Here is a 16,741-nt window from a genome sequence, read left to right as displayed (position 1 = left end):
AAAATATGAGGGTGGGCAACTGGGCATTTTGAACCTTGTAGAAAAAGAAAGCCCTACTACTACTTGCACAAGACCATCTTTGTCTCTAAGTCAATGATTGTCTTTAATTAGTAGAAACATTAAAATCAAGTCAGTTTTTAGTACACACCCACTCACCAACACAACATTACACTTGGAAGTGAGTCCCTTTGAATTCAATGGGGCTTACTCTCAGGTATATGTATGGGACAGCATTTTTAAAGATTTCAAGATCATCCCTTCCAGAAGTCATCCTTGGCTTTTCTGGATATGTTGGTGTATAGCTCAATGTCTTATATTCATTCTCTTTTTGAAATAAAAATAAATGGAACAACATACAATTTGGCAACCAATTTTTTTTCTCACTCAGCTTTCCCTATTATTCATTTCAGAAATGAGAATGATCCATCAGCACCAGAGAAGAGAAACCATACATTTGCTTCTGGCCCCACAGCCTTGCCTACAATATTTCAATCCGAATGTGAGCTAAGGGAGAGAAACAGGGATAACTATGTTTTTCTGGCAGGACAACAGTCGTTGTATTGACAAGACCCAAGCGTTTTGTTTTATTGTCGCTGCTATCCTGTTTCTTATTGGATATATTCATACAGTTTTATGGTGGCAAGAGAGAAGGAGAGGCCGCAGTCCTGAGCAACATCCACCAACCACTGCTCAGCAGACTGGCACTGAAGAAAGCCCAACGGCTACACCAGAGACGCGGATTGAAAGACATACAACGACCAATTTTATCTGTTCAAGTGATCATTCATACATGTTTGACAGTTCAGACTCTGAAATTTGAACGCTTTCTGGCTGTAACCCTCATTCGTACCATCCAAGAAGAGGTGGTGTATGCAGAGACTGGTATATTAATTGTGATAAGAGATTTATGAACCCTTGTGTTTCCTTTCCTGGCTTAAAATTGCTGATGTCAACATTCAAGGATCTAATGAAATGGCATTCCATGAGAGCTTGGCCCAGTCCACAAGACTAGGTGCCATTGCGTGTTAAGAGCCTTTCATGTCATCCATCAACAACACATCATATCACTTAACATGATGGCAAGGAGCCCTAAAGCTGTGGAACACACCTGGTGATTGACCGAAGCATATGGTTCCCATGGAAATTGTCAAGGAAGTCAGTCATGCAACATGTGAGACAGACATCTCATAGGATTCAGACAAGAAACAAAGCAAAGGTGTCACTAACTCAGCCAGCTTTCCTTTCCTATAAAACAATTGCAAGAAGAGATTTCAAAAACACACCTCAATATACATCCAGTATATATCTGTTTAAAAGCTTTATCTGGAAAGATTAATAACAATAAAAATTAAATACAGTATTTGGCACAGGCCTTGCTAATTATATGCCTTCCCACCCAGAATGTTAGATGGATATTTTCAGACATATTAAAGGCAGCTTTCATTGGTTTCCAGGAGAGAAAAGAGTGAACAAGTACATATATAAAACCTAGGCATTTAATGAAACTGCTGGGGAAACACATCTAGAGCATAGTAGTTTCATATGCACACCAAAGCACCTGCACCCATAACTACATGCTCAATCAGGCAAGCTGTATAATAAAAGCTGATCCTCATTTCACTTAGAACTATCCATAAACTACAAGATTAAATATTCAAACATGGTTGGTTAAATCCATTGTAGTGTTTAAAAAAATATTTAATAGTACTGTTTGAGACATTAAGTCCCTTCAGCCTGTTTCTGAACTGCTATGTAATTCATATATTCCATTCAAAATTGGGCTTGCAAAATTGCATTCTAATGAGCTAGACATGTAGAGGTTGCAAATGCAGGTTGTTAATTTAAGGCACACTTTTTTTTTTCTTTCCAGCTGAAAAAGTGATCAAGTCACATTGGGGAAATAATTCATTTTCAGCTGTGGCTTTTTAGTCCGATAGATACATCATGAACTCATGTAGAATGTTATATAGCAATTGCACTTATTTCTTTTTTAAAATCTCCATACTAAAGCTACTGTATTTAAGTGGAGCTAAGGTTTGGTTTTTCTAGAAACTGAACCATTTCTTTGTATAAAAAGAATGAAAAGCCTCAAGACTGTTTTCAGCTTTAATAAAAAACAAATGGATATATATGTGAACATAGAAAGAAGCGTTCTGCATAAAGTTAGACCACAGAACTATGTACTGTTAGCTATACAGCTTTTCTTTCTGCAAGATATCCTTGCTATTCCCCTCGTCCTTTTAATGTACCAATACTGGTGTCAAAAATCAGGAAACAGACTGAAAAGCTAGCATGCTGCCATATAGGGCTGGTGATTCAAGCTTGGATTTATTAGATAACAGGTTATATAGACCAACTATATCATAAGCACTGACAATATTGTAGATATTTAAGCATAAGCAATCCTTTCAGAAAAGCCCTCAAACCTACAAAAAGAGCCACATAACTAAGAATCCAAACCATCTATGCTAAGATTACAGTTCTCTTCTATTTAAAAAAGAAAGCTTTACAAAACTGAGTCCAAATCCTGCAATTTAGCCTTCCTTTGCTCCAGATTCATGAACATCTAACTCAATTTATAGGAAACATGACTACCAGCCAGAGAACATTCTTCGATGTGATGAAGACCACCACACAATTTATGGTCCATATTTCCACACTCCTTTTGCATTTCACCTTATTATCTTTCCCCTTTTAAACAGTTTTCCCATTATTGATCGGCCACTTTTAGATTTCAAACAATCTTCACAAAGGGAAGACTACAGATCACATTCCTATGTAAATTACATTGTATAGAAAATGGAAAGCATTATAATTCTGAATTTAGCTACAGTATTTTGCAAATTGAGGTGACCTTACTACATAAACACGAGATCTCATAATATTTTCTGCTCATAAAATTATTCAAATAAGATTTCTACAATTTTTCATTCTTATTACACAGAACAATAGTAGAGCAAGGAAATGGCAGAGGGGAGTTAAAACTCTATTACTCTCTCCTTTCCAAAGCACGTTCTTTTGTTCAAGAATAGTCCATTGGCACAAATATCTAGAGGTATGTTAATAGCTGGAAGTTGCTTTAGCAAAGTGCATGGATTTCTAAGATAAGAAAATTGTTAATGAATTTAAAACTCAGAGTGCTATATTATGTAAGATAATCTCTCAAGAGAGTCTTGTTGGTGGCTGATTTTAGACTTTGAACACTCTCCATGTTGAGGCTAGGATAGTTGGACTTTCATCAACAAAGAAAACCTTTTCTATTTGGAGAGGCTTTTAGGAACTGACCGCTATGGTTTTTAACAGCGTTCAGTTTGGGCCCCCAAGCTGCACTGCAAAAGGGGGAAGGGGGATTTTTGTTGATCCCCATGAGGGCCAAATAGGTTTTAGGTTTTTGAAGGGGGGGGGACCAGGGAGGCTATTTAAGGGTCCATCACCTCCTCATGTGCCTCTTTTGCTGGATCCTAGCGACCCACCTCATCTCGGGGCCAGATAGGAATTTTCCCCCTTCATCTATTTGTTTGTTTTGCCTACACCATGATGTTTCTAGTTGACAACTGACTCGGAGGTCATGTCATTAAATAGGCATCCATCTGGCAGGCAGCTGGGAGAGAAGGTGTCAGATCGGTGTACACCTTGGCACCCCCTTTGTTGTGAAAGGCTGGGCACTGGAACTTTTTCTGCAGGACATGAGACTGGGGGGGCTTGAGAAAGAGCCTTCCCATAGGACTCATCTGAGGGGCTTACTTTCTCTTATAAAGTTACAGGGCTTGGGGGGAAGCCCTCTAGGATTACTTCCCAAAATGACTGTCCAAGATATCTCTTTGGATTGCCCTTGGGGTTTGGGGTTTCACCCAAGGGTGGCTTGGGAGGTGTCACAGCCTGACATCTGAGCCTCAAGTAAACCCGCACCAGGTTGCTGATTCGTTTGCTCAGCCCAAGGCCTCAAACATTTAAATAGGTTTTGAGGGCAATAAAGAGGGCCCTTGTTTAACCTCAAATACTGTGTCTGGTCTCATTATTTCATGGTTTGTCAACAATTACTCACTTTTATCTTTTGCCTTTTTAATGGATTTGTTTTCAATGGTTTTAGTTATAAACTGTCTACAGTTTTATTTCATGCATAGTTAAACTTGTGTCTTTGTAAGTGTTTTTTAACTGAATTTGTTTTTAATTTTTGTAAGCTGCCTCGAGTCCCAGGAAAAGGAAAAATCTGAAGGGGAAGAGAGAGAAGTCAATGGACATAACTGAAAAAGAATTTTGGACTCCTGTCCTGGAAGATGACGAACAAGGGATAAAACCCATGTGATTGTGGTCTGCTCCTCGGCAGCATCCAGAGAATGGTTGGCCCCATCACTTGAATCACAAGTTCAAGTGTGCAAACAAGTCAACCTTTTACTGAAACTTAGGGCCCATACAGACGGGCCAAAATAAAAGCTGCTTTGGATCACTTTGGTGTTATGCTGTTTAAATGATGCATGCATTCTAAGAGTCTGGAAGCTGTGCCAAAGCCATGCTCCAGCCTTTAGGATTGGAGCAAGGCGTTGGCGTGACTTCCAGACTCTTAGGATACATGCATAATTTAAACAGCATACCTGCAAAGTGACCCGAAGCAGCCTTATTTTGGCCTGTCTGTATGAGGCCTTAGTTCATTGCCAGATAAAGTTTTCCATGCACTTTGACATTTGTTCACAGGCAATACATCCAAATGTGTGAATAAAACTTTGAGGCTACAGCTAGCCTCTCAACAGAGGCTACAAACAAACTGGTTTTTGAGGCACACTGTCTGCTGGCAGAGCAATATTTCAAATTTTGGTTTATGCAAAGGTCAACATTAGTCTCCATATGCATACCTAAGACAGGACCCAAGCTGATGGTTGGGAATGTTCAAGGACCTGGGCATGCTTCTTTCAACAGCAGACCTCCAATACACATCATGAACTATGTTCAAAAGGCCGCTCAGCTTCAAAAGCAGCTTACTAGGTGGGGCACAATGCTCTCTGAGGAAAACATGCCGCACAACATGACAAAAAGAATTCCTACCTTTGGCACATGTAATATCGTGTGCAATTCTTTGGAATGGAGTCTTAATGTACTCCCCTGCTTTGCTTTTCAAGAGACTTCAACTGCTTTTTAAATCTAAAAAGTACACTTTTAACAGTTTAAGGGGAAAATCAAGGTCAATGGTATACTGGCAGTTGTTATTCTTAACTCTCAAGTTAAAAAATATTTTGGAATCTAGAGATGTATAAAAACCAGTTTGAATGTTTTGGGAGAAGTATTTTCTCAAAAGTAGTGGTATGGGGGTGGGTGCAACAATGCTGGTCTGGACCCAGCAAAAATGTAATGTTTTATTTAAGGAAAATATTTATTTAAACAGAATTTATATTCTATTTTACTTAAGATACTGTACATATGTACAAGTCTACACAGAAGTCAGGCAATGCGACTTGACTAGACAGGGATGGAATGTGGTTTACTTCTGAGTAGACAAGGACAGACTGCATTGTTCCAGAGACCCCAAGTATAAAAGTACCTTCAAAATACATATAAAATGTCAAACTGTAAATATACTGATTCACAATAAAATACAAAAAAGCTAAAGAAAATATATTACATAACCAGATGACAATACAGCCAGATGGCTTTCGACAGGCCAGAAACTACACACTATGCATTTTGACCTAGTTAGAAAGGACACAGATTCTGACTTTGTTCGATCACATCGAGGCAGAAGAATCATCACACCTTCCCTAACTGCAGAACATGGGCAAAAGAGTTGTGGGGCCAAGCCAAGAAATTCAGAACCAATTGAAACAACTTTTAGGAGAAGCTTTCCTCTGCAATGTGAACAAAAATGGCAAGCTTCCTATCTAGAGTGGCAATGCATGACTCTGAAAACTGCCTGACAATGAAATATTTGGCAACTTCCATTTTTATTGCTGTAGCACTATGACAAAAAAGAGAATCCTCCCCTGTGTACCATTATTACTCCTATACAGATATGGTGATTACTCTACAGTAATAGTAATACCTGTTACTGATATACTACTATATTAGCATTACTGCTATTATGAGGCACAGAGGACCGTTCAAGGTCAGGCTACATTAAATGAGACCATTGCATGGCTTGTGGCTTTTCCTTAGATTGCCATCTACAGGCAAGAAGTCCAGTCCAGCAAGCAGAAGGAATCCCTTGCAGAGGTGGTAAATTGTCCAGCTTAGCAGTACATTAACACACACAAAGAATGCTGACTGCCCAATTGTTGCCCCCTCCACACACATGAAGTGCCACATAACTGGGGCGTATGGGCATAATTGGACTCTGAGAATTACGCTTACAGTTTGCTCAAACCACTTTCCTAATAGCAGCAAGGCCTTAAAAATTTAACAGGATAAAAATTATATAAAGATATTGAAACCATACAACTAGACTAAGTGTTGAACATGGCATTTAAAACACGTATAGTGGTCTTAATGTTTCACACACAACTTTACATACTAAATTTGTTAGCAAGCTTGCAACAGAGCTCTATACCTAAAAGGATTTTTAAGTCAATTGGAAAAAAATTGGATAATTAATATGTACAAGCTTGAATTAACTAAGGTCCAAAACACACCACAGAAATAATCCAGTTTGAGACCACTTTAACTGCCCTGGCTCAGTGCTAGGGAATCCTGGGAATTGTAGTTTGTTATGGCACCAGAGCTCTCTAACACAATTTCCAGAATCTTTAGCACTGAGCCAGGGCAGTTAAAGCTGTCTCAAACTGGATTATTTCTGCAGTATGTTTTGGACCTAACTGAGGCACTTCAGGCAGGTATGATACAAACTGAAGAAATGCAGGACAAAAATGCGTACTGTAAATTGATTTGGAGCAATAGTTCTCCCCAGATTGTAACAGGAAAAGGAGGTGAGCCATTATTTAACATCAGTGCCTAGATATCAAGGCAATGGATGATGAAGTAAGACATAGACACAGTGATATATAGATAGATCAGCAAGCTATGCTACATTTACAAAACAGTCGCTGATTTTTAAGCTGATGGGATGCAACATTGGCCTCTGGGTGCCTTGCATTAAAGTACCGAAAAATGTGCTATTGATTTGTAAATGGTTATATAGGATCATTGTTTGCCACTTATGTTTCAGGGTAGATTCTTCTGAAATTCATTTCCACACAGAGAAAGATTTTTTGTTGTATAAATTCTTTTATCATTCTATATGCTGCAGAACCATTTAGGATAAGAATCACAGAATTGAAAGAGACCACAAGGGCCATCCAATTCAACCCCCTGCTATGCAGGAACTCTGAATCAAAGCATCCCCAACAAATGGCCATTCAGCCTCTGCTTAAAGACCTCCAAAGGAGGAGACTCCACCACTCTCCAAGGGTGTATGTTCCACTGTCTAACAACAGCTCTTACTGTCAGGAAGTTCCTCCTAATGTTTAAGAGTGGGAAACTTGTGGCACTTCAGATGTTGTTAAATCATAAGTCCCATAGCCCCTGCTAGTTAGTCAATGATGAGGAATCCTACAATCTGTAGTTCAACAACATCTAATTCACACGTTTCCATAACTAACTTAAGACATAGGGGTGCAAATGCATAATTGCTGTTTTAATGTTTAATGTTTTATTATTATTATTTTGAATTAGGCTGTTTTTTCTATGTTTTAGTTGTTAGTAGTGTTTATTTTCAACTTTTTTATACAATGTTTTAACCTTGTATTTTTGATATGTTGTGACCCGCCTTGAGTCCCGCTGTGGGAGAAAGGAGGGATATAAATTTTGGAAATAAATAAATATATATAAATTCTGGTTTAAGGTTTCTCCTGATGCTTATATTCTCCTCCCCCCAGGAGTTCCTTTATTTTAACACCAATGTAGGCCCACTGGGAGAAGGTATCTGGATTTCAATCTCCAAATGCTCTTTAAGAAAAGGTTCGATATTTCTGAAGAAAAACTGGAGGTAAATTTGGTAAAAACAATGGGTGAAGTATATGATTCACTTGCACATCCTCTAGGAATAAAAATTACTGATTTCACTGCTCCTGAAGAAACCAGTGTCAGAGGCTGCCCTCAAAATTAAGTTCCTTTATCAAATCCTTTTATTATTAAAGTAGCTGTGCAAATGTACAAGTTAGTCATTAATAGCTGAAATATTCTGAAGCCTATGTGGGGATGCCCCCTTCAACACATATTTTTGCCAATTTTGGTGGCTATTTCATGTTACTTTAAACATACTTCTCAATATACTAGGACAAATGTATAGAAACATTTGTATAGATGTTATGTATAATGTATAGAAGCATTTCTCTGTATAAAAACAGTAACCCAAGAATCTGCCCTGAGCTTCAGACTTTGTAATTTAACAGTACTGTACAAACATTTTTTTTAAATATACTTACTAAACTATGTTACATTGAATAAATGTTGATACACTAAGCTTGTAATTGTTTTGTAGATCTGGAGGTTCTGAAATGGCTTTGGATTTGTCACCAACAACAGTCTAGCAGCAACGGTATTATAGTTTACTACAAGCCCTAGGGAGAATAAAATATTGACAGCTGCTTATAAACTGAGTAAGAACTTTTAGATTGTCATACTGGCCAAATAATTTTATGACCATTTTCTTCCAGTCACTGTGCTTTGAAACGTAAGAGCATATGGGACAATATAAAAATCATAAAAATCACAAGAGCTAAAAAATAAAAATAAAAACCAATTACTCTCCTACCAAGGAAACCATGCTGCAGTGCTTGTCACCAGTGTCAGATGCAGATTAAGAGTACTGTGCAACTGAATTCTACATTTCTACAATATTTTTTTAAAGAAATACTTAAAAAACAGTAGAGTAGAAAAGCTCATGTTGTCCAAACAGGATTATCGCCAACACACGTGCCCCATCCTGTGTACTGAATATTGTCCGCATTTCTGCCGTTCTAAGTAACCAGCATTCTTGATTGTCCTTTGTTCAAACTCCCATGCCTGGGCCCAGTGCTTTGGTACAGTTTCACAAAGTGTGACATAACGCATGAAGAAAAAGAGGAACAATTACAAAGTATGGTGCTCGGAATAAATGCATCGGTGTAAAAGCCACCACAGCAACTGAGAAAGGAAGTGGAAGATAAACTGCCATTTTCAACAGCTGACTGTGAGAAAAGAAAGAAAAAGACAACACAAAAGAAAGAAAAAGACAACAGTTTGGTTACTACAGCTATAATGTCAATGACAAAACAATGCAGATATTTTTGGGGAAATATTTTGGAGTCTTTTGTATTTGAACAGAACTGCTTTGCAGCAAGGCAGCAAGATCTTTGGAGCTACTAGTGGTAAGGATCTAAGACTGCATGCATTCATGTAGCCATCAACCCAGTTTTTGGCATCCCCTCAGCCTTTACCTGAATTGTCAATGTTGGAGTCACATTTAATTAAAGAAACCTAACTAGGCAGAATTGACATGGCCTCAGAATGAGGTGCAGAGGATTTTCTCCTGTTGTAGACTGAACCAACATATGTCAGGATCTGTGGACACAGACCTCAATTTAAACATGTTATGCAAGCCTAATGGTGAAGCAATACCAGTATCACATAGAGTATTCTTTAAAAAAATAGTTGCATATTAAGACTATGGTCTCAGTATGTTGAGTCATACACTAAAAATAAAAATGCATCTTCTTAAAACATCTGTAATAAATTTTACATGAGAATTATCAGCTAATAGTATTCCAGCATATTTACAGGAGATCAGAAAAATTTCAGATACCAGTGCAGAATTGGATATTATTTACTGTTGTTGTTTTCTTTTCCACACCTTTGGAGGGACACATACGCATGGGCTGCATTTTGCCCACCCTTACTTTACCAGAATAGTACCAGAAAAGAAAAGCAGCAAGTTGAGACTATTAATTACAAACTCCTCTCTGATTACAAAACTAGCTTTTCATTATTGAAATAATATTTGCACCAGCATTGGAAAAGCATATGCAACACCCCATAAGATACAGACTACAAACCCACACAGAGGCTTAAAGCAGGGACCTGAACGACATAACATTTACAATTTATCAAATGTAAAGGTGTTTTTTAAAAAACAACAACAAAACTTCATGACAGCACATAGCACTTAGACTCAAGGACAACTCATTTTAAGAGACAGGGATATTAAATCTAAGACTACTATATTATGAATCCACAGGAAAGATGTGACTTGAACCAGGCCTACCTAATTCAAATTAAGGTTTGATAAGGAACCACCCTGGCCCATATTTGGATTACATGCAAAGCTTATGGAATGAGGTACTTAAAAAAAAACCAACAGGTCTGGGGACACCCTCCAGCACTGTATGTGAGAAGGAGGGCTTACGGAGGAAATCAGATACACAATTCCATTTCTGGAATTGTCTGTGAACTGAAGAATAGCAATAGCAATAGCAAGTACATTTCTATTCCGCTTATCAGTGATCTAGTACTCCCTAAGTAGTTTACAATGTGTAAGCCAATTGCCCCCAATAAGCTGGGTACTCATTTTACCGAACCTATGAAAGGATGGAAGGCTGAGTGGACCTTGGAGTTCTCCTCTAGGATCAAACTTACAATGTTGTGGCTGGACCAGCATTTAACCACTGCGCCACCAGGGCTCCTTTCTGTTTGCAGAGCACTTTTGAGTCAAATGTACTCAATAGCACAGAGTAACAAAAACAGCACAATCTTGCAAGGGGCCTTCAAAAATCAGAAATGTAAAAGGAATACAATCAATTAAAGTACCTTGATTTAAGTTTTGAAGTATTGGTATGCATAAGTATCCCCAAAACTGGGATGAGGATAAAAGCAAGAAATCTACATGGATCAGGATCCAGTCTGATGTGGTACCTAAAGAAAAAAAGGGAGAACATATGGGTTTTGTAATACAGCTGTGCTGCTTTGAAAGTTGTCTTCTGATAGTCATGGTAGGATCAACAGAATACAGCAGTTAAATTAAAAGAGGTGTTTTAAAACATCCCTGGACTAACATATGATGACATAAGTTCTAATTCAAGCACTTTCTTTCCTGGTCCTGAATCATTTGGAAACTGGAAATATTCATATCTTTTATATTCATTTTCACAAATAATCAGGACTGTCACTGTAATCTGTAGGTGCTTCCACCCACCACCCTTGGTTGTGCCTGATAGCACTGCAAAGGACATGTATTAAAACAACCTAATCAGTTTCTCTATTTTTGAATCAACAGCCCTTCAGTGCAGCTGAATCTCAAGCACTTTTAAATGAATACTGTATAAAATCAGTTAATTTAGGATGTTTACCTGAGATTTTTTAGCCAATAAATTAAAGATGGACAACAAAGCAGCACAATCCATGTGACCAAATTGAGGATGGTGACATGCATCTTTAGACTATCAATAAGGCTGTTGACAGCTGTGGTGCTGGCAGATGATTCTGAAAGCTCGTCCGTGGATCCACAGCTCTTTCCAATGTCTTTTTTGGAATAACTGGAATTTTGTTCCACACTGGTTGAAGACTATGAAACACAAATGTAAGTATTAAATATTGTGCAGCAATGGTAAGAATTGTTGAAACTAAGATGAACTAATTCAAGTATGATTAAGACAATTTAGTAGTCACATGGTCAAGATATAAGTCCTTCTCAGTGGCTTAAATTTGTGACTGAGGAATGTAATATTGGGCGGCGGCGGCGGCGGCGGGGGGGAGGGGGGGGGAAGTGCCAAGGCAAACCTCTGCACTGAAATGGCTGCTATGCTTGAGCACAGCTCTGCATAATCAGGACTCTAAATCACTGAAAGGCCAAAAGGCTGATAAGCATTAGTCGCACAATGGGTTGGGAACCTAGCAGAGTTGCAGACCTAAGCCTCAGGAGTAAGTTCCTACTCTTCTCCCTCCTCCATTATCAACTGGACAAGGAAATGACAACACAGAGCTATGACTGTTGCCAAATTCTGGCCCTTGTTTCCCAAAACTGTAATGATGCCAATGTTACCACTATTGCAGGTTCTTATGATAACCCACATTCTTATGGCTTATTCACTAGAGAGGCATGAGACAAAGGTAAAAACCACCAAAGGAACTTAGAAAGAGGGACTAACTGTCCCTCTTTCTCAGTTCCTTTGGTGGCTTATCTTTGTCAACCTGAAGGGTCAGGTGACAGTCATGGAAGGAGGATGCTCAGACAGGTGAGATGGGATGTTAGTAAGACTAGAATGCCAAACTTGATCTTGAGGGAAAGAGAAGTCTGGGTTTCACCACAGGACCTTCCCCCACTTGAGTTGGGAAACAGATGTTTCATCTTCTCATAGTACCAGACCTCCAGGTCTAAGACTGTGACAACCATTTTCTACAGGCAATAGCATTTTTTAAATTTCTGCTTTAAAAGCGAGCCATTTTAAATCAAAATCATCATCATCACCTGCTTTAACAAAAAAACAGACATGGTACCAACTTACCATATTAAGGACACTTAGTTCTGTTCTTGCTATTGAATGTAGTTTAATAATCTGTAAAAAAATAAGCATTTGTTTTTACTAAATATTAAATATTTATCACCAGAGACTTCTCTTAAAACAATACCATGAAGGAAGGAGAAAACAAGAGAGGGGCTTGGATCTAAGGCCAATGGTAGTCTCACAGGTTCTCGTTTTCATCCTCCCTGAAAAAAGCTGAGCTTATATGCATATGTGCTCTCTATACTTCACAACACAACTGCTCTGAGTTATAATAATCCCCCAAATAAGTCCGCATTACAATTCTTAAAAAAAATCAACAGTACTGGACTTGAATGGGGAGACAAGAAATCTTCCCAATGGAGTGGGGAGTAGCTTTGGACACCAGGTTATCCTCTACCTTGCTCAAACTGCCAATCGGGAATATGCCAGTGGAACTGGGAAAACTGTTTTCTCTAGTCCACTGACATCTCCAATCCAAGACTTTTGGAAATGTAAATGGGATGGGAGAGGGATGTCCTTGTTATCTGCAATTTGGTATTTATTCATTTATTCATTCTGCCTTTATCCCAGGATTGAGATTCTAGGTGACTCACAATGCTACTGTAAGCAAAATAAACTGGAATATACAAGAATAATTCAGGAAGTTATAATGTTAAAAAATAACCAATTTAGAAAGAAGTTTTAAAACATGTCAAAAAATAATAGTTGTTGCTATTGTTGTTGTTGTTATGACTCTGCATGAAGGTAAAGAATTGGGGGTGGAGCTACAGATACTGGAGGAATTTGTGGCAAAGTCCCACTTTCCATGACATCAGCTGGCCCAATGGCTTGGTCCCAGGGAGCAGTCCAGAATCCAGGACAAAAACAGTTCTGATCTAAAACCACCTTTTGGAATCACTCATTCCAGTTAAGAATTGAACCACTATAATGCGATATCCTCCCCTGCCTAAGAGAGAAGGACTCTCCTACTTTTGTCTACTGCCCACAGCACGCACCTAGCCCCATACAGATTATCCAATGGGATGTAGCCCTTGAAAGAGAACAATTCACCTGCACTTACACTAGGGGAACATACATGGGTATAAACAATATAAAGGCCTTATGTGTTTATGAATTATTGTACCTATAGGTTGGAACTATACACAATTGATATCTCACATACAACTGATAATGAACCAGGCCATAGCACTGGATTTGTGTGTTGTTGTACTGGTTGATGACTTGGAAGCAGAACAGGTATGACTGTATGCTTCCCTTCTATAAAATATCTCATGGCTTTAAAATACCATTGTTTTATTCAAACACTGCATTTAACATATAGTGATTCTAGTTAAATACCTTGAAGATGTAATGAAAATAAGTCATTATTATAGCCAATGACCCACATGTTGTCCAACTAAGAATAATCATGGAAGCAGCAACACACAATCTTCTTCGAGTAATCAAATTGTTATCTGACGGTAGTCCAGAGGGTCTAGCAAACAGGAAAATATTTATATAATAAAACATTAATTAAGTTGTTAAGCATAAAGCCTCAGATCAGACTTCATGACAAACTTTTGAAAGTGTGATGACACCCAGTATTACATTACATTACATGCATTATACCACAATTTCAGTTCATTCACTCATCAATCCCAAGGCACAGTTTGTCAAGTTAGATATCATGCAAACCATAACTAAGGGCCCAAACAGACAGGCCAAACCATTAGACAATGCATGCCCACAAGAAGGCAGGAGAATGCGCTGAAGTTGTTTCTGGACCACCCAAACCTGGCCCCAAAATGAGCAGATCTTTTCCACTCCTATTTGGCCTAGAGGCATAGGGCACGCTTAGGATCACGGCATGTGGTTGTTGGGGTTCCGCGGTGTCTGTTTTGACCCTAAGTTTTCTGTGCAAATCTCAGGGTCAAAACACATGCTTCTTCCTCTTGTGATTTCTTCCATCACTTTATTTATGCACACTATAATCTGCCATTATGCATAAACTGAACAACATCTGGTACCCTCAAACCACACTGCTTCCACTTCAGATGTAGCTATGTTTGCCATGAAATAAGGATGGAAAGAATCACATGGAGAATGAAGTTTTACATTTCAAGCAAACAATTATCTTTCCCCACAAGAAAAGAAAACTATTCATTTTAAGTTTGGGAAATTTATAGGGTTTCCCTCCTCAGTGTCATAGAGTCCCCAAAGTGGGCCCAATTACGGTAAAGTTGTAATAGCATTATAATAGTGGCTTAGTTGGAGGTCTTTTGCTACCTGGTCAAATACAAAAAAGAGGATGCAAACATTTTTGGGCTTTCTTGGGACAAAATCTGAAATATATTCTCACTTTGTCTGGATAACCTGAACAATATTCTGTAAGTTCTAAACAACAGACCATTATTCTTTCATGAAAGAGATCACTGTACAATCATAAAGAATAAAGTGAGAGAGAAAAGAAAGGTAATATCAAGTTTAATCAAGCCAAGAGCAGAGAAAAAATGGTCACGGTATACTTTGTTCTGATCTATACAATAATACGTAAGTGCAGAAATTCACTGGAAAGTCAAGTCAAAGAATATATTGAGCCCACAAATAGTATCTAATCTTCAAACACAAAAGCAGGATGTGAATAGGCCATAGTGGGAAAATTAAAGTCTACCGCTAAAGATCTGGAACTGAAATATAGTAAATGACTGTCTTCATGAGGAAATGAAAAGATGACCTTCAACTGGGGTGGGGGGGGGGGGGAATTTAAGTAATCTGACAATGGTCGGATTGTGAATTAGGAAGTCTGGACTTTAAAACTAATGTCCAAATACAAACCAACAGTACAACCAACCAGCTAATGCTTTAACTGTTCAACCTACCCAGAAAACCAATTAAAGCAGGCTTTGGGGCACACTTAAGGAATACTGATTTATATTTAATGATATAAATTTAATGAAGGAGAGGCAGGCTAGCTCCACCAGGCCTCCCTGGAAGAAGACAAGCCCCTCCCTTCAGCCACCATCTTGGGGAGAGAGAGGCAGGCTAGCTCCAACTGCCTGCCTGAAAGAAGAAAAGCCCTCCCTTCAGCCACCATCTTGGGGGGAAAGAGGCCTGATATGTTTTATTTTGACTTTGTATTGTACTTCCTGTTGTACACCGCTTTGATCTAATTAGGAAAAGCGGTATATAAATAAACATTATTATTATTATTATTATTATTATTATTATTATTATTATAATAATAAAAATTGATGAAAAAGTAAAATAAGATGATAATTACACATCCAAGGGCTACTCTCCGAGAGCACACCAGGCTGCTTCCATCATCAGTTTTGCTATTATTCAAAAAGTACTCATAAACAAAGTACATTCTTTACAGAAAGAAAGAAAATGGATCTTTAAAAGAGACATTACTGGTTTTGGATGCTGCACCAAAATTCAATGCAAAATTGATAGCAGTATAGGGTCTATACCAGAATAGGACACTCATATGTTGCTCACATTTACTATGGGAAGTTGTTACAATTATTTTTCCTCCTATATTTTTTTAAACAATTAAGTGAGGAAGATGACTTACATGCTTAATGAAATTTAACTTTGGCTTGCTTCTTAACATTTAACTTATTTTTTAGATCTTGATAAATTTGGATGCTTGTACAGAATCTCACAGGAAAACTTTCTCTTTAGAAGCTACCAAACCTAGCTGCGCAAATGAGCTGGCTAACTCCACTTGTTGATCAAATTTATTGCAACCATCTGATGCTACTGATCTAAATGAAGTACTGAAGAACACTCTACAAACCCCTCAATGGCCCATTACCTCCAATATTTGAGGACCATCTTCCAGTTTAGTTCAGTTACTGAATAATCTTTGACTACATCACCCTTTTAACAGTAGGCTAATTTATTTGTTCTTACCTGGTCAAAGTTAGATGCAATGAAGATAAGAGCCTTAATGATGAACTGAAGAGTATGCCACTCCAATAGGCTATGGCAGTCCCAAACATAAAGAGACTCAGGGAAACAAGAGGAAACCACACATTTTGGTGGCTCAGTGTGACAACATCCGGCTCTGGCAAGAACAGTATGTTCCAAATGCCTTTAAACCAGTTAAGCCTAGATAAAAAACACAAACAGTGAGATCCTTTGCTCTGATTACTTAAGCTACCAAAACCAAACTGTATGAATAAAGATATGTCTGAGTTCCTGTCTGTCTCCAGACAGACTAAGACAATGAAATCCAGGTATTTGAACTTGATGAGTTTAAAGAGAAAATGAGGCAAAGGCGGGTTACAGACTGC

At 38.2% G+C, this 16,741-nt stretch overlaps 2 protein-coding genes across 6 annotated transcripts in view; one reads left to right on the top strand and one right to left on the bottom strand.

Moving 5' to 3' along the window:
- The window catches only part of LOC121919574 (coiled-coil domain-containing protein 150-like), a 475,343-nt gene that overhangs the window by 147,422 nt on the left and 311,180 nt on the right, over nt 1-16,741 (top strand). The window lies entirely within an intron of this gene.
- Nucleotides 4,588-16,741, bottom strand: part of PGAP1 (post-GPI attachment to proteins inositol deacylase 1) — a 59,989-nt gene continuing 47,835 nt past the window's right edge. For all 3 annotated transcript variants that reach the window (XM_042446289.1, XM_042446288.1, XM_042446290.1), the window contains 6 exons: nt 16,359-16,556; nt 13,800-13,935; nt 12,462-12,512; nt 11,307-11,521; nt 10,768-10,872; nt 4,588-9,152 (listed from right to left, as the gene is read on the bottom strand). In XM_042446289.1, the coding sequence (XP_042302223.1) occupies nt 9,014-9,152; nt 10,768-10,872; nt 11,307-11,521; nt 12,462-12,512; nt 13,800-13,935; nt 16,359-16,556 (844 nt within the window). In that variant the 3' untranslated portion in view covers nt 4,588-9,013. The remainder of the gene's footprint in view (nt 9,153-10,767; nt 10,873-11,306; nt 11,522-12,461; nt 12,513-13,799; nt 13,936-16,358; nt 16,557-16,741) is intronic.

Source organism: Sceloporus undulatus, chromosome 1 (assembly GCF_019175285.1).
Source record: "Sceloporus undulatus isolate JIND9_A2432 ecotype Alabama chromosome 1, SceUnd_v1.1, whole genome shotgun sequence".
Lineage (NCBI taxonomy): Eukaryota > Metazoa > Chordata > Lepidosauria > Squamata > Phrynosomatidae > Sceloporus > Sceloporus undulatus.
The sequence above is the reverse complement of the archived record's forward strand: the minus strand, read 5'-3'. Positions and strand labels throughout refer to the sequence as shown.